Source organism: Girardinichthys multiradiatus, chromosome 7 (genome assembly GCF_021462225.1).
Source record: "Girardinichthys multiradiatus isolate DD_20200921_A chromosome 7, DD_fGirMul_XY1, whole genome shotgun sequence".
Lineage (NCBI taxonomy): Eukaryota > Metazoa > Chordata > Actinopteri > Cyprinodontiformes > Goodeidae > Girardinichthys > Girardinichthys multiradiatus.
The window spans coordinates 38,903,683-38,920,618 of record NC_061800.1 but is presented as its reverse complement, the minus strand read 5'-3'; the positions used below and the strand labels follow the sequence as shown (position 1 = coordinate 38,920,618).

Genomic DNA, 16,936 nt, shown 5'->3' with positions numbered 1-16,936 from the left:
TACTGTGTGAAAGATAAGAATGATAAATGAGGGTGGTATATGGATAGCAGATTAAAAGGCAAAAAAGGTGCAGAGAGCACGAAAAAGAGGAGGGTGGAAAGTGAGGGCATCTCCAGCCAATGTTTCCCACATACACACACAGCTTCAACACATCTCTTCTTCAATCAAAACTGAGCCTATCTATCCATAAGACTGCTGTGCTTTTTGAATAATGGACCCAATATGAAGCAAGTCACCGAAATGATTTGGTTGTCTGATGGGGGTCATGGGGTTCCTGCCCTGAGAGCAGCGCAGGGAATCAACAGCAGTCATAAAGGAATCACGAGACAGAGTCATTTGCATTTTACACTCACAACTAAATTGGAAATGACTCGTGTCTGCTCCTGTCTGGGCCTTCTCGATTCATATCAGATAAGCTTTTAATTTTTTATACAGCAGTTATGGAGAACTGGACCTCCGTGGCTTTGTCTAATTTCCCAAGACTTAGGGCTCTGAAAATGTTATGCTTCTTTCATGATATAAAAATGAAAGCCATTTTGAATTATTTCCCTATATCTTCAGGGACAACGTCAAATGTTATGAAAGTACTATTTTCATAAAACCGGTTCTTAGCTCTCTTCTGTCATTCTGAAGTTCATGAAAATCTTAGCAGGATACTTACAGGACTCAGGATAATAAATAATGAATATTGTGGCTAGCTGGTGGCTGAAAAGCCAGATTGTCAGAGAGAAAAAGTAGAAATTGTTCACTGGTCTATCAGGTACCTTTGGCAAACACAGCATGCTAAAGGATTAGTTTCAAAACTGCAAAAATGTTCCATCTTACTGTTCCCATGATTGACAGCTACTTTAAATAAAATCAGATATCAGGAAAATATGCTATAGTGACCAAAGTTTTCTCTGACTCTATGGAACATAAAATAATGCTCTCCCTCACCTGTTGCTGCACACAGCCGATCAGCTGGCTGATAGAAGTCTACTACATTTTTCTCTTACAGCAAGACATCTAAATACGAACACGAGGGATCACGGTAGTAAAAATTCATGCGACGGCACTATTATTGCTAAAAATTTGTGTTGAATGACCATTTTCTCAACTCTCCCCTTTAAGCTGGGCTTCCAACAATTTTTGTGAGCTTTAGCAACTCGTGCAAAGTAATCTGTGCCAGGTGTGGGTACATTCAACAGGCTAAAACATTATTTGCATGGAAATGCAAACTAATAACACTTGGAATATATAATCAAACATTTATCACATCCAAAACAGACCTTTAAAACAGCATTAATGATGCGCACAATTTTCTTCTTTATTGCAAGAATGAATGTGGCCCAGGTGTTGCAATTGCTCAAAAATGCACTGTAATGCATCGTAACAGAGAAAACTCTTCTTCTTCTTCCCTGGAATGTACTTATTGAAAAACAACCCCGAACTATTTGCCCCACTTGGTACACTACTCAAACAGAAGGGTGTCCCACACAAACTGTGTTCAATGGCTTCATTTTCTTTTTATCGTTTTATTAATATGTCACTACACAATGCTTATTGTACTGTTGTAGAAAAGGCCCTAATTTTGCCTAAAATGACTCATTTTCAGTGCTGTGCTAGTTTTAGGTGTGCGTGAACAGTTTGAATAAATTGTTTTACTCTCCTCTATTTTCATTAAAGATAATTGCTTCCACTTACAAACTTTCAAGGTACAAATAGCCTGTTTGATCAAATTAAATTAGTATTCAGATGTTCTGCTAATATACTGGGGGAAAAAAACCTATTCGGCTGTTTGGAAATATTTTGGCTGGACAGTTAAATTTGGGAAGCTAGAAGAGTAATCACGCTACTGTTGGTCATGTGCTTTAAATAAAAGTCATAATGTCATGTTATACAATTGAGCTTTAACACGTTGTGTGGTAATACAGACACACTTGGAAATCATGGTAGTTTTACTCAACATTATCCTTGAGTTATTATCTTATGCCGGCCCATGCCAAAGCATTAGATATGTTAGGAATGGAGTAGTAGAAGTACTAGTCATTACCTGCTCCAGTAGTTTCCTGTACCTCTGGGTGGCTTGCTGGATGAGGTCCCTTACAGTCCATCCATCCTTGCAAGGCACGACTACACCTGTCTGTCCAAAAGTTACTGTCACCTTCATCCTGATGCTCTGGTTTATCCAAGATATTGCTGATGAAGAACAGCCAAAAAGGAGGTAGGATCCAAGTTGCTAAGTGTACCACAGAAAGGTTTTGGGTTGTGATTAGCCACAAAAAAGCCCAAAATAGTTGGCAGAATCACAGGAGTGGTACTGGGTGGGCTGAGTGTTATTACACATATAAATCCACAGAACTCAGAACCAACTTCTTTAAAAAAAGTGTCCGTTGGAGCTTCACAGGTAAATGTCACCGTGATTTAACAAGCAGCAGTCAGCACATAATCCTGCGGAGATGTAATCACCATGCAGTGGTCATCCCGGTGGTCGCCCCCTCTCTCATCTCTCCTTAAGTTCTGCAGAAGATGCTGCTCAGTTGGGTCGAAGTACAAACAAAGTTTAATGAAACGTCAAAGTGCTGAGCTCTTTTCATGGTGGGTTTGAGCCGAAGCTCATAAACGAGAGGTGTGTCGTATTATTATTCCTCTTTGGGACTTTACCGGATTCTGATGAAAGAAGCTAGCTGATTAGCCTCATACTACAACCTGGCCCCGGCTAGGATAACGGGCTGAAGATGAAACATTTCACTTTCAAACAACTTTTTTATATACCTACTCGTCTTTTTCTACTACAACCGAGGTAACCCTCACTTGTTTTGGTAAATGAAAAAAAAGTTTTCCCCTTAGCGAACGACTCCTGTGCTAGCTAACGTTAGCCACCTTAGCTGAACTTTTGGAGGAGGGAGGGATGCAGCCGCTCGGGCATCATTCCAGAAGTTTTACTCTCCTTTCCACTCAGTCGTTTGCATCTACTTCGTCGCCCACAAACACGTCAAGGAAGCGCTGAAGTTATTAACACGTCCAGTGACAGACTGGAAGTGAGCTGAACCGGCGAAGAGAAAAGATCTTCACCGAGTTGGAAAAGTTTGGGGATTCCTCCACAGCCCCGTCCGTTCTTGACCAGTTCCTGGCCAGTTACTCCGCCGCTTGTTGCTGTCACTTTCTTAAAGGAGAAGCGCGCTAAAACAGCACATAAAACAATGAAACGTCAAAGACTACAATTACAGAAGGAATGCAAACTACTTTATATTATTAAAACACTCTGGTATGCTGCTCTAGTACGTCTGTACATTATAACACTGTTTACCAAGGTAATGCAACATTTATACAGTCTTAAAACACTGCACAAGTTTGGTGCTTTTATTTACAGACTTTCTTCCATTTACATAATTATGAAAAAAAGTAATTTCTGCAAATAAAGGTTTAAATGCACTGATGCACTTTAGTTTTGTATAATGTGCTTTGTCTAGATTGCTACATCAAAATGTAAGTTTTTGTTCAACACATTGATTAAGTTGCTTTTTTAGTAAACCATAGAGAATCCACATTAAAAAAGTATTCATACCGCTTGAATTCTTTATCAATTTGTCTTGTTACAACCACAAACTTTGATTTATTTTATTGGGATTTTATGTCATAGATCAGTCGTTGGTCCATCGAAGTGGATATCCAGATGCCCAGATTTTGTCCAGATGCCAAAAAAAAAATGAAAAAGTCATTTAAATCTTTATCTAATGATCTTTAGAAAGAGATGCACTGATCAGGGTTTTATTGGTATAGATGCTGTTGGGATAAACTAATCTGGAATCATACTAAATTAAGATTCCAACATTGTTATCAACTGCAGGTAAGATATTAACCTGTAACAAAACTTTACTTCAAAATACTGAACTGTCCCTTTAAACTTTAAGCTATGGCAGACACTCATATATATTTATTTGCTTTTTACATTTTGAAACAAAATAAAGGTATAATAGTTTGATACTTTGGTTTAGATAATTAGGCTCAAATGTAGACTAATATAGTCCAGATGTTTAATTTAGGTTCTGAAACAGAGCTGATCTAAGATATTCCAGATGCCAAAAATAAACAGTGAAATAGCCCTTTAAATCTTTATCTAATGATCTGCAAAGCATATAGATAATAAAACCAATCTAGGTAAATGTTTTTGTACATAAGTGTCCAGAGTGCTATAAAAACCCAGAAAAATCCTGACATTTTAGTCTACAGAAAAGTATGGAATACAGTAAGAAGGTCCTAGGTTCAATTCCCGGCTGGGGGTCTTTCTGCATGGAGTTTGCATGTTCTCCCCATGCATGCGTGGGTTCTCACCGGGTACTCTGGCTTCCTCCCACTGTCCAAAAACATGCCTGTTAGGTTAATTGGTAACTCTAAATTGCCCTTAGGTGTATGAATGAATGAGTGTGTGCATGGTTGTTTGTGTGTTGCCCTGCGATGGACTGGCGACCTGTCCAGGGTGACCCCACCTCTCGCCCATAGACTGCTAGGCACCAGCTCCCCCACGACCCACTATGGAATAAGCGGTAGAAAATGACTGACTGACTGATATTACATATGTATTGATACTGCAATGATGATAAATTGTCAATATGCAATGCATCTCTATGCCACTGGTTCAAATTTGAGGCAAAGTAAATATAAAAAAAAAAAATAAATATATAATGCCAACGACATTCTTTGTATTTTTCGTCTTAATATGATTACTACATTTTCCTAAAGTGAAAAATGTCCCGTTATATCTTGATAGAATTCCCATTCTAATAAACTTTTCTATGAATGCTATAAAGAGTAAAAGCCCATATTTTCCTCTAAAAACATATTTTCAACAGAATCAACCAACTCAGGTTTATTAAAGAATCTACTGCAATAATGTTAACTACAACACTTCTATTTAACAGATGTTGAAAAGAATGAAGGCATTAGGCATCTTCTAGTTACTGGCACCAATTCAACATTATTATGCTGAAGCTGTATTTACAAAACATCCTGGCTTTTCACTGTTTGGTTCATCTTCAAAGGGGGGAAATCCCTCCCTGAGAGGAGGAGTTCGACTTTGTAATTAGCAGCTGAACTGCCTGCATGTGTAGATCTGCTAATTCATTTGAGCTAGGTTTAGTTTCTGGGTCACTGAATTGCATTGCTACTAATGAACCCCAAGGGAGAGGGAGCATTGTACATGCAAGACTTTTCTTTCTCTCTTTTTATCTTCCATGATGAAGTTTTAAAGTTAGAAGTACGCATGAATTATTATCTAGCTAACGATTTTTAATTGACTCAGAAGTTTGGGAGGAACATGACAATTTTTTTCAATACGCAGCGTAGGATGTGTTTACAATATTTATCTATAGCAATGATATATTTATTTTGCTTATCAGTATATTATTAATGCAACTGCTACAGTTTGCAAAGATGGCAGTGCGGGGTTCTGCTGTGGCCCGAGGCTCTCAGCTCTTTATGTTTTTATACTGTTTTATGCTCTTGCTAGTGTTTTCACCTCTAGAAGCATTTATCCAGTACGGGAGGGCAGAACTTCTTGAACTAGGGACAAACTCAGGACTGTAAGGACCGCCAAAGGTAGATCATATTCCACCCAAAATGCAGCAGATCACTGTGACTCTGCACATCCCCTCTCTATGGCTCAAGCGGCGGAGGAGACACCATAAACAACAGAGGGGTAAGCGAAGCGGCCTACGCGCTAGGCTCAAAGCGGACCCATACATGCCTGCTGGCCTGAACAGCCTGCAGTGTGCCTACAGCGAGAATAAATGCAGTCCCATCTATCTCCAGAGAGAGTTCACCATAGTATTAGGAACTGCTGTTTACATCCCACCGGATCGTAATGCTAGCTCAACTGTTGGACTTCTACACGCAGCATTAGCGACCAGCAGAGCAAGCTCCCTGACTCCTGACATTACAGCTGGGGACTTCAATCAAGCAGACTTAAAGGCTACATCAAGCTGGGTTATAAGGCTCGGCCACTACCACACCTCGGCCAGTCTGATCAGTTGTCCCTGTTTTTTATGCCCCCCTCAGGAAAACTGCTCTTACATCACAAAACGTGTTAAAACTTGGTAGATAATACCTCCACACAGCTGCGGGACTGCTTTGACAGGACCAACTAGGAGACATTTGAAAACCTTTTGAAGACACTTAATGTCTTCAAGTCAGGCAATCAGGGTCTCTAAAACACAGCCCAAGCAAACCTGAAGAGAGGCATCAGAAAGCCAATGTCAAACTATAGGAGGAGGATCGAGGACCACCTGGACAGCAACACCAGCAGGAAGGTGTGGCCTTGGAGCCAGCAGCTCACCAACTACCAGACCAACCTCAGTGCTGCTGACAGCAACACATCGCTAGCAGAGAAGCTGAACCTCTTCTTTGCCTGCTTTGAGGTGGTGCAACCACAGGTGACAGTGGTGTTGGTCAGAGCAAATAGAAGGGAACTGTGAAGACCTTTAACTTGTAAAACTGTACACAGCTTTGAATTTTGACTAGTTGCTGGCTCGTTTTCCATTTAATAGACACAGACTGGAAATCCATTTTCCCAATCTTGACTCCAAATTTGACGAATCTCACTTTGCTTTCCTTTTTCATTTACACAGTTGTATTGTAACCTCAGTAGTGTTCTGTGTCCTACATTATGAACAGTTAGGAAGCTGCTGTGAACATGCTAGAAATTGAATGCTCCCCTGCTGTTGGGACAGGTGCATCAACTCCCTGGCTAACAAATCATTGCAGGAAAACAAGGGGGGTGTGGGGTCAGTTTAAATGTTTCTAATGGAGCGATTGATAAAGAACTCACAACAGATGTCGGCAACAACCTCGCAATCTCAACAAAGAAATCAAAACAAATTATTTAACAAACAGATTCCAGTGCCTCCAACATTGCATATTCCCAAGCTCCACAATGAACCATTTCAACGCTCAAGTCATTATTTAATGTTATTGCTATGCAAAGATGGTGCTTTAAGGAAAATGTATCATCTGCAGAATGAGCCACAAACCTGCTAGTCAGTAATTTCTGTCAAAACTGTGGAAAAGCTGACTGTTTAATCTCTGAATTACTTGTACTACACAGTACACATTCAAAATTTGTCAGTTGATTCAAATGGAACAGATGTATAGTGGTTAGGACTGTAATAGCACATAAAAATATCTCTAGTTCAAATCCCCAGGTGCTCTAGCTTTCTCACACAGCCCAAAAATAATCGGTTATGAAAACGTTCTCAACCGAGAAAGCGAATGTGAGCATGCATGGATGTTTGTCTTGTGTACCCCTGTGTTGGCTCTGGGTGTCGGACCCTTTCCAGGCTGCACCCCACCTCTCCCCTATTTGCTGCTGTTTAAGACTGCAGCCACCAGTAATCCTGAATGTGAAAAATTAGTAAATGGTGAACATATTGGCTCAGTTTCAGTCAAACGTTGGAGTAATAATGTGTGCATAGTTTTTTAGGGATGTTTTATTCTTTAGATAGGCTTGCTCATTTAGAAACCTTTGTGTTTTTACCTGTCAAGAAGCTTTTATAGTACATTCCCAAAGTTTTCATACCCCTTGAACATTTTCATATTTTGTCACTTTATAAGAACAAACTAAAAAAAAATCACACAAAGTAGGTCATAATTGTGTAGTGAAAGAAATTTAGCCCCCTTTACTCTGACACCCCTAAAAAAACACCTAATGCTTGTGGACATTTTTCCTGTAAAGGCCTTAGTGTTTGTTAGTAAACAATAGTGAATAAATAGCAAAAAAGACCAAGACAAGCCAGGGACAAAGTTATTTTTTTGGTTTTTTTTGTCATATGGAGGTTAGAACAAAGTCAACAATGCAATGAAACGCTTAAGATAAGAACTGTTCAACTCGCTATAAAAAAACAAGAATTACTGATAGCCTGCAAAAGAAAAAAGTGCACATAGTTCAGCAGCAATAAGCTAATAAAGTGTCACAAATGTAGAAATTTAAAGCAGGTATTGAACTTTGCACGGAGCAATGTGGAATACAAAAATGGGAACAGAGTATGGCACAACTACACTATCACATAAAATCCCAGTAAAATAAATAAATGTTTGTGGTTGAGTCATGACAAAATGTGTAAAAGTTTATGGGCAATGAATACTTTTGCAAGCCACTGCAGATATAGATGGCCAATAGATAGCTTACATGGTATATATAACACAGCTTAAGTGAAAGAATATTGGTGGATGTTTTAGACAATCTATAAATTTTGGGGTTGGTCGTAAGATTTTCCTAAACATTGAAGCCAGTTTCATTGTATAAGTGATGAGTGGGCTAAATACCAGGATACTACACTGAAAGCTAATTTCATTGAGGGGACAGGAGGAGCTACTTGATACATCCACATATAAAGGTATAATTCAGAAATCCAATCAACATCATTCACTTTCAAGCCTTTGCTTCAGAACACAAAGCCTGAACAGGCCAGCACCTTCAGGATTTGTACCATCTCAGAGCTTTTAATCTGGTGTTTGTTGTGACATTATCTTGCAGGCCCAGCAGAAGCAATGAATTGTAATGACTGAAACAACTCCTTCTTAGCTGAAAGGAGGCAGGGTGGTCAACCAGAGCGGAGCAAGAAGGTTCATGTGTTAAGAATGCGCTTTCTATCTAGTTAGAACACTTCATCCATGAACTTTGACTTTTTTGTACCAGAAGGGGGAAACAAAAATTTAACATAAGCTAACAAAAGAGAGAGGTTTACTGTGTTTAATAAAATTTGAAGAGGGTGTACTCCTTTATTTTAATTATTAATTTTCCTTTAATATTTTTCTACATTTATTAGATATTTTACTGTTTCTTTGTCAATTATCTTTGATAAGACTAGTCTGATTTGCAGAAAGTCTGTCTTTTTTTGTCCCAGAGTAGTGGTGTACAAGCTTTTGGTCAATATCGTTAGGTTTAAAGGACTGATGGGCCACATTTTATTTCTATTGAACAACAGCCCAAAAAATACCAAAACAATTTTGCTGTAAAAGTCTTATTTTTTTAATTGATCAACGAAAATCTAAACACACAATATTTTAAAGAAACAAAATAAGGTTGTCTGATTTTTGTAAAGAAAATGCTTTCTTAAAAGGACATTCAATGTCCAACATCTGCACATTTTTGACAGGCCTCATATCAAAAATATGACAGTAAATATCATTTATCTATATTTTCTCCGTAGATCATGATACATAATTTTGCAAGGATCAGTCCTGCACAGACTCATTTAAGGATAAAGTTCCTGCTGACCTGAACAATCTTCTGTGAAAATAAGACACATTTTTGTGCAGCTAAGATTGTATTTTCCATCTCTTCAGCAACAATAAATATTAATGTCTTCTTTCCTGTAGAGTTTTTTATTTTGTCACTGACATTACACTGTTTGCTGATATGCACTCCAGACCTCTAGATCTTACCAATAGATCTTAACAAAATAGTGACCTGACCTGGTGCTCAGCATGTTTTATGTTACTGAAAGATTTCCTATTTCCTGCAGCCTGGGCTTGCATCTGAATGTGTGTGAGTCTTTGTGTAATGGCGGGAAAGATACTGACAGATCAATACTAAAACCTTCAGCAGGGAGATTTCGATCAGCCACACTTCATCTGTCTATACCCGTAAACTCCCGGTCCCCTGTGTATACATCCCTAGAAATGGTCAAACCCAACATTGCATTTAGCCGTGAAAAGAACAGCATGTTGTCAGTAGGCTCCTCATTCTGTCTGCTCCAACATGCACCTGTGAAGAATGGGTATTAAAATAACATTTATAACTAATCGAGTCTGATAATTGCTGTGTAGCTTACTTTCTGCTTCACCACCTGTTGGGTTCCCTGTTGAGAAGATAAAAAGAAAAGAAGAGTCTATTTTTAAACTTGGGACACTGACAGGCTGCTCAAAAAAGCCTAGATGTAAAAGCTCAACATATTACCTGAATACCATGTAAAAATATATCTAAGTATGTATGTTCCCAGAACCACAGTCTGAGTCTGAGTAAAAATTCCCTTATATCTCCATAATGACTGCACAGTGAGGTGACCAGGGTTCAAGTAGCGCCCTTGGAATAATGTGTCGCACTCTGTCCCTAAATCAGGGACCCGTTAGGTGTTGTTTGTATGTCATATACATACTGAACATGTGTAAGCCAAGAATAAAGTATTTCTTTACAGTAGAATGACGTTACATTGTCCTGATAACATATCAGTGAATTAAAAAGGTAGTGTTAAAAGACTGAAAGGTCACTGGTTTCATGCCATGTCAGTCGGTATGACCAAACACTTGCAGCGAAGCGCACACACACACACACACACACACACACACACACACAATTAAAATCAAACAAAGCACCTTTTGAATTTCCATGTTTTTTGTTTCTGTCTTTTCTACAAAGACACGCACACACACCTCTGGCTAATAACTCAATTAACACACTGTCCCATCAGACACCATAATTCCACGTGTCTCCAAGAAGGATAATGAAGCAGACAGTAATTGATACTGTATTCACAGAAAGCTGCTTTAAAAAAAACTAATTATGTGTATACAACAAGCAGAGAATTGTCCCGACAGACCCTGAAACCCATTAGTTGCAGGGATGGGGATGTGTGCGTGGGCAGAACTTTCATGTGTATGTTTCAGATTATTTTCTTATGTTGGATGACACTAAAAACAGAAGCCTAGAAAAATATGAGTATAGTTAAAAAACTCAACTAATCTAGGTTAAAAAAACACAAACTCACATGCAGTGCTAACAGGAGGCACAGTGAGCACCAAATTAAAATGTCTATACAAGCCTGGTCAGCTTGAGAAAACAAAACAATGGACAATTTTAATTTCTTCTGAAGTTTTTCCTTTCAGATTGTTTAAAAAAAAAACTCATTAGATTCAGAATAATTGCCTGGAGCTAAAAACAAAAAGGATGTGGACAATGACACACTCAAATGTAATATTATAAGAATATTTAGCAAAAATGTGCATCAAGTTGAATAAGTAATTCATTTCCAACATGTTGGAACAATAAGGATTACTTACATCAACCATGTTAATTAAATAAAACATAACGTAAAAGACATAATCTCAGCTCTTCACACTACCTTGATGTTTACACATACTATAGGAATACTTAAACCTGTTCCTTTGAGAGATTTAGCCAGAGAGAAATGGGAATCACCTTGAACACACCTGGAGTTTCTTTGTTTTAGTATTGCTAGTGCACAGCTCTTATCATGGGTGCCCCTTGTAGGTTATATTTCAGTCGTTTACAAAAATTCCTTTTGTGATGAACAGACAGCTGGGATAGGCTCCAGCATCCATCAACTCTGTGCAAGATTAAGTGTGTATTGACATGCTCAGATCAATAAGGATCTCCCATTTGAACCAATATTACGTACTACCAAGACCTACAGTCGTAAAACCCATTGGTCTGTATGGATAATAAAGTCCAGGCCCAGTATAGTATTAGATTAGATTGAATCCAGGGTCCAAAAGCTCAGGAGCCATTGCTCATTAGTAAAAAAAATAGACAAATTAGAAAAGAAAAGTGTGATTACATCGTGTTAATTTTACTTTAATGGGTCTCAGACCCTCCCTCCAACCCTCAGCCCTGAATGGGACAAACATTTCTCCTAGTGCCTCACCCGCATGGTACAGAGAGAACTAATTATGGACAAGAAGCACCATTTGTTGGAATTTTTTCCACAATCATAAGGTTTAGATGATACATTTTAATTGGATTTTAAATGCAGTTATAAACTTTGCCTAAAGCAATCATTTTCAAAAATATCAGACACAACATACTAGAAGCAAGACTTAATTCTGCCTTTTATAACATCCCTGCCATTAAAAAAGTGGGAACCCAGCAGAGCTGCTTTCTCTCTTTCTTCTCCCATACCATACTTAACACCACCTTTTAGCTGAGGGTATTCATTTCCACATATTCTCTATTACACAAAAGGCTCTGGTATTTGAAAATCCAACCCTATCTGTTTTAGTTATAATTTACATAAAAATTTGACTCTGGCTAGTTGTCTTGCAGTTAGAAAGCTGTGGCTTGGATTCTAGCTTTCTCCTTTGCTTAATGTACCTTTGTGCAATAGATTATATCCAAAGTTACAACATTTGTGAATGTCGTTCTATTGTAAAAGTTCTTTGAGGGGTTGGTATGATTACAAAAACACCATATAAAAGTCCATTAACCATGGGCAGATATTTCCATAAATGCATGCATACTACCTTTCTTGAATGTGTGTAAAATGCATCAGAGGCACCTTATTTGCTCACTGAAGCTTAAGAAGCAGATCTGTCTTTTCATCTAGTTTGAGAATTAGAAGGACCTGCAAACTCAGGTTTGCATATACAGTATTTAGCACCTGGACATTGTTAAAAAAGCTGCATATTAAAGAAGTACTTCACCAGATAAAAAGCTGTGGCCATTGTCCGTGAGTGATGTTATGTAGGGTCTTTATGCACTGATCAGTTAAAGAAGATGGTGGCTGGATCAGCCAGCTGCTTCCTGAAACCAACAGACACATCTCTCTGCACGTCCACATCAACACACGCAATCTTCCAAAGTTACAAGAGAAAACACACAAACACAGTAGCATTATATTGACAAAAAAGGATGATGGAATCTGAATTGAATTCCTCAGTGGTCCATTAAATGACTACGCTTGGTTATATCAGCGTTCCATTGCAATAAAAATTTGATACGAGCTGATGAATAGGGCAATAGATTGAGAAGCAGTCAGACTCGGTATTAGATTTGGAGCAGCTGCAGACCAAAAGACCAGTAGGGTTCAAGCCCTCTATCTCCTTCTTCACACTTCTACAAAAAATATGACATTTTCAATGCATGAAGCAATTTAATCTCTCCCTCTTCTATAAAACCCCCGTAAATGAGCATCTGTGAAATTACAGGGATAGTCCAGAGATTGGTCAGCATGTTGATCTTGCTTCCCTCTTTCTCTTTTTGCCTCTGTCCCGTCTCCATCTCCACAAAATATAAGATATTATCAATGCATGAAGCAATTTAATCTCTTTCCCCTTGCGCTGTCTCCTATGAAAACGTCTGTAAATGAGTGTCTGTGATATTAAGTGGAAGAATTAAATGTTTTCTCTGAGGTCGGCTCTATTTTTCTTCTTCTCTCTTTGCTTCTGTGATCAGTCCTTTTGTCAGAGGTCAAACTTCTTAGAGCAGAATTTTGCTTTCCAAACATACCTTATTACCATATGTAAATTCATTAATTCCAAAGCCATAACCACATCATCCTCATACATTGACCTCTCTTATCCAGCCCTATATTTTCAGTTCACCCACACAACCAATATCACGCCCTCTGCCCTCATGCAAATGACAAACAAATGAACTTATAACTGAATATGCATGATAAAAAAGTGCATTGTAAGTCAGTAAGTAAGTAAATAAGTAAGTAGCGAGAAAAATACTACTAAAATATAAAGCAAAAGAGAAAGAAACCAAGAAATGCTGTGCAGGATCAAGAAAAAGACTGGAGCTTACGGAAGCTTAAATACTGAGGCCATGAATACAAAAGATGATAGAAAAATGACTGCCCGAGTGAATGAAATTGTGGTTTTTCAGAAAGCAAAATACGATGAAGGGAAAAACATCCTTTTGTTATGTTAAACACACCATCTCACTAGAAATGTCTTGGCCTGCTCTGTTCATCTGAACATTGTTATCGCAAATAATAAGGGAGATTGACAAAGGCTCTTGCTTTGGATTAATCCCCAGGCAGTTCAAAGAATTTTTGCACAGAATGCAATGCATTGATGCCCCTAAGCTGGAGAATATTATGTATATGTATCTCTTGATATCCACCTACAATACTTTAATACTATAAAGTCTTAAGCTGTCACAGAAATGGCAGTGGGAGCAACAACTCAGCCACCTTCTATTTCCTGTTTGCAAACGTTACTCCCCTTTGCATGGGTTTCTGAAGATCACAGCAATTAAAATGCTGGATTGTACGCAGATCAAATTTATTTATATATCTAGCCCTTTTTTTTAATGCAGTTGTGACTGGATTTATTATTTCAGGCAGAAAGAGTGATGAGTCTGAAGCTAGAAGGAAGTGATTGGCTTGGTATCTAAAACAGGACTGCAGAAGGACAGGTGGTGGACGCATTTGCAAAGAGAATGGAAATGGCTGTAGCAAATGCTTTCTTTCAGAAGAGGCAGGAACACAGGGTGACTTGCAAGAGCGACATTATAAACACACAGATGGATTACACCATGTGTAAACGATGTAATTTAAAGGAATTTAGTGACAGCAAGGTGGTGATAGGTGAGACTGTTGCCAGACAACCCAGGATGGTGCAACAAGTGTGATAGGAAGATGGAAGGAGTACTTTGAAGAGTTGATAAATGAGGAAAATCAGAGAGAACAAAGAACAGAAGAAGTGGCTTTTGTGGATCAGTAAGTAACAAAAAACAGTAAGGATGAAGTAATGAAGGTATTGAAAATGAAGAGTCGAAAGGCATTTGGTCCTGGTGATATACCTGTGGAGGTATGGTTCAATGATATCTTAGAAAGCAAAAAAGATGCCTGAGGAATGGAAAAGTTGCTGGTCCCAATTTTCAAGAACAAGAGTTGTGGCAACTACAGCAATAAAATTGATGAGTCATGCAATGGAGTTATAAGAAAGAGTAGTGGAAGTTAGACTGAGGCCAGAAGTGAGTATATGTGAATGTCAAAAAAAGGTACTACAGATGCAATATTGCTTTGAAGATGTTGACATAGAAGACAGAGAAGGTCCCAGGGAACTACATTGTGTTTTTGTAGATCTAGAGAAAGCATATGACACAATCCCGAGAGAGGAGCTGTGGCATTGTATGAGGAGGTCTGGAGTAGCAGAGAAGTATGTTAGAGTGACGCAGGACATGTTTGAGAGCTGTAACACAGTGAGTCAAGGATTGACTCTGAGCCCCTTCTTGTTTGCTGTGGTGATGGATAGGGTCCATGGCCTATGATGTTTGCAGATGACATTGTGAGACATTCTGAGGTGAGAGCAGGGAACAGATGGAGGAAAATCTAGAGAGATGGAGGTTTGCCCTGGAAAGGAGAACATTGAAAGTTAGCTGGAGCAAGACATAATACATCTGTGTGAATGAGAGGGACCTAAGTGGAGCTTTGAGATGACAGGGAACAGAGATAAAGGAGGTGGAGTATTTAAAGTACTTAGGATCAACAGTCCCGAGCAATGGTGAGTTTGGAAAGAGGCGAAGAAATGTGTCCAAGCAGGTTGCAATGGTTGGAGAAAGTTTTCAGGTGCGTTGTGTGATAAAAGAGTATAAGCGAGAATGAACTACAAGCACAATGATGTCATAGAAAATGGACAGGTGTTTTCCTGTAATAAAAATAAACTAGTATTTTCAGCATCAGATCCTTTTTTAGAACCTTAATCATATCAAACCTTAACTAAATGAAACATTGAAGTCTGGAAATAAAATCAAGGCTTAAAGTTTTAAGCAGTAGTTAAAACGTTGTGTTATATCATATCACTGCTACTGATTGGTGTCAGTCATGTGCTTGTAAGCCACCCATCTACCCCAAACATGACTAAAAGAAGTTAAAAAAGGAAAACTTAACCAAATTAAGAACATTTTTATTGTCAGCAACCTCCCGCTGTTCTGAGAACAGCATGCTCTCATTTACAGCTAACATTTCCCAGTCTAGTGAGTTCTCCGGACCAAATGTGCTCTACAATTAAACTTGGTTCCCCTGGGTAGTGACCAGTCTGTTGATGAATACTGGACACATCAGGGCCTTCTGGCACCTAATCTAAGCAAGTCAAGGTCTGAACATGTCTGCATAGAGAGCTAGAAAATAAATAAAAAAGTGTATCAAAGATGAATATTTTTACTGTATAGAAAAAGGCAATAGCATTTGGCATTCAAGTGTGATTGCAGCCTGGACCCATACACACATATGAATGTTATAACACGCACACTGACCTTTCAAAGCTTTTCACATTTCTGATGACTTGTTTTTTTCTCTGCCCTCTTTCCTTTCATTACAGCTGAGGTGTTTTTCCTGTTTTTTCCCCTCCAAAGCTACATGTGGATGTATGGTAATATAAACATGTCCGTATGGAGACAGTAGACTGGAAGCATAAAAAGAACCCAAGAAAGAAGTTGGCCTGCTCACCATCATCAAATCTACCATTAATTTTTACTGTGTTGCAGAGGGTGAGAAAATTAAGCTGAAACAGAACTTAACCATGTAACATGACAATGACCTAAAACGTCCATAAAGTACTGGCTGAGATTTAGGGAATGCAATCTAATGGACTGGCCGCCAAAGCCTAGATCTTAGTCCTATTGATATGATGGGGTTCAAATGGGCTGTACATGCAAGAAACCCCTTAAAACATCTGAAGGTGAGGAGTTGGGAAAACTTTCCTCAGACTGATGTTAGAGACTGGTACATGGCTGCAAGAAGTGTCTCAATGAAGTTATTTCAGCCAAAGGGGTAAGGCTAGCTTTTTGGTTGACTTTTTCTCAGCCAAAATACACATTTTTATTATTTTTTATTGAATGAGTAAAACACTGTTGATTTGTGGTGTATACCTGTAATGAAATCATATTCCTTTCGAGAAAATATAGAAATGGTTAGACTTCAATATGTGGTTATTTCTATTATTGAAGATTTTGTGGCACAAGTGGCCAATGTCTAATTTCTGGAATCTGTCTCTAGAAAAGTAAGTTGACTGTAGTGTAAAAAATAGATTCTCAAAATTTCACCTTTAAACTAAGACCCCTCTGCAAATTTTCTGTGGAAATGTGCAAATACATATGAATCAGGGAGAATTTATGGTGTTTCTAAATCAACAGAAGATGGTTTTATTGTCGCCTGGAAGTTTGCAACGACAACAGAATTATCCATCCTTCTCGATTGTCGATGTTTGATCAAAT

The 16,936-nt window shown here is 38.5% G+C and overlaps 1 protein-coding gene across 6 annotated transcripts in view; it reads right to left on the bottom strand.

The window, feature by feature from the left end:
- Window positions 1-3,146, bottom strand: part of LOC124871242 (partitioning defective 3 homolog B-like) — a 318,482-nt gene extending 315,336 nt beyond the window's left edge. For 3 of the 6 annotated variants that reach the window (XM_047370385.1, XM_047370388.1, XM_047370387.1), the window contains exon 1: window positions 2,033-3,144. In XM_047370385.1, the coding sequence (XP_047226341.1) occupies window positions 2,033-2,149 (117 nt within the window). In that variant the 5' untranslated portion in view covers window positions 2,150-3,144. Of the gene's footprint in view, window positions 1-2,032 lie in introns of all 6 variants that reach the window. The other 3 variants (XM_047370389.1, XM_047370392.1, XM_047370391.1) reach the window with 2 other exon arrangements.
- Window positions 3,147-16,936: the final 13,790 nt, after the last annotated feature.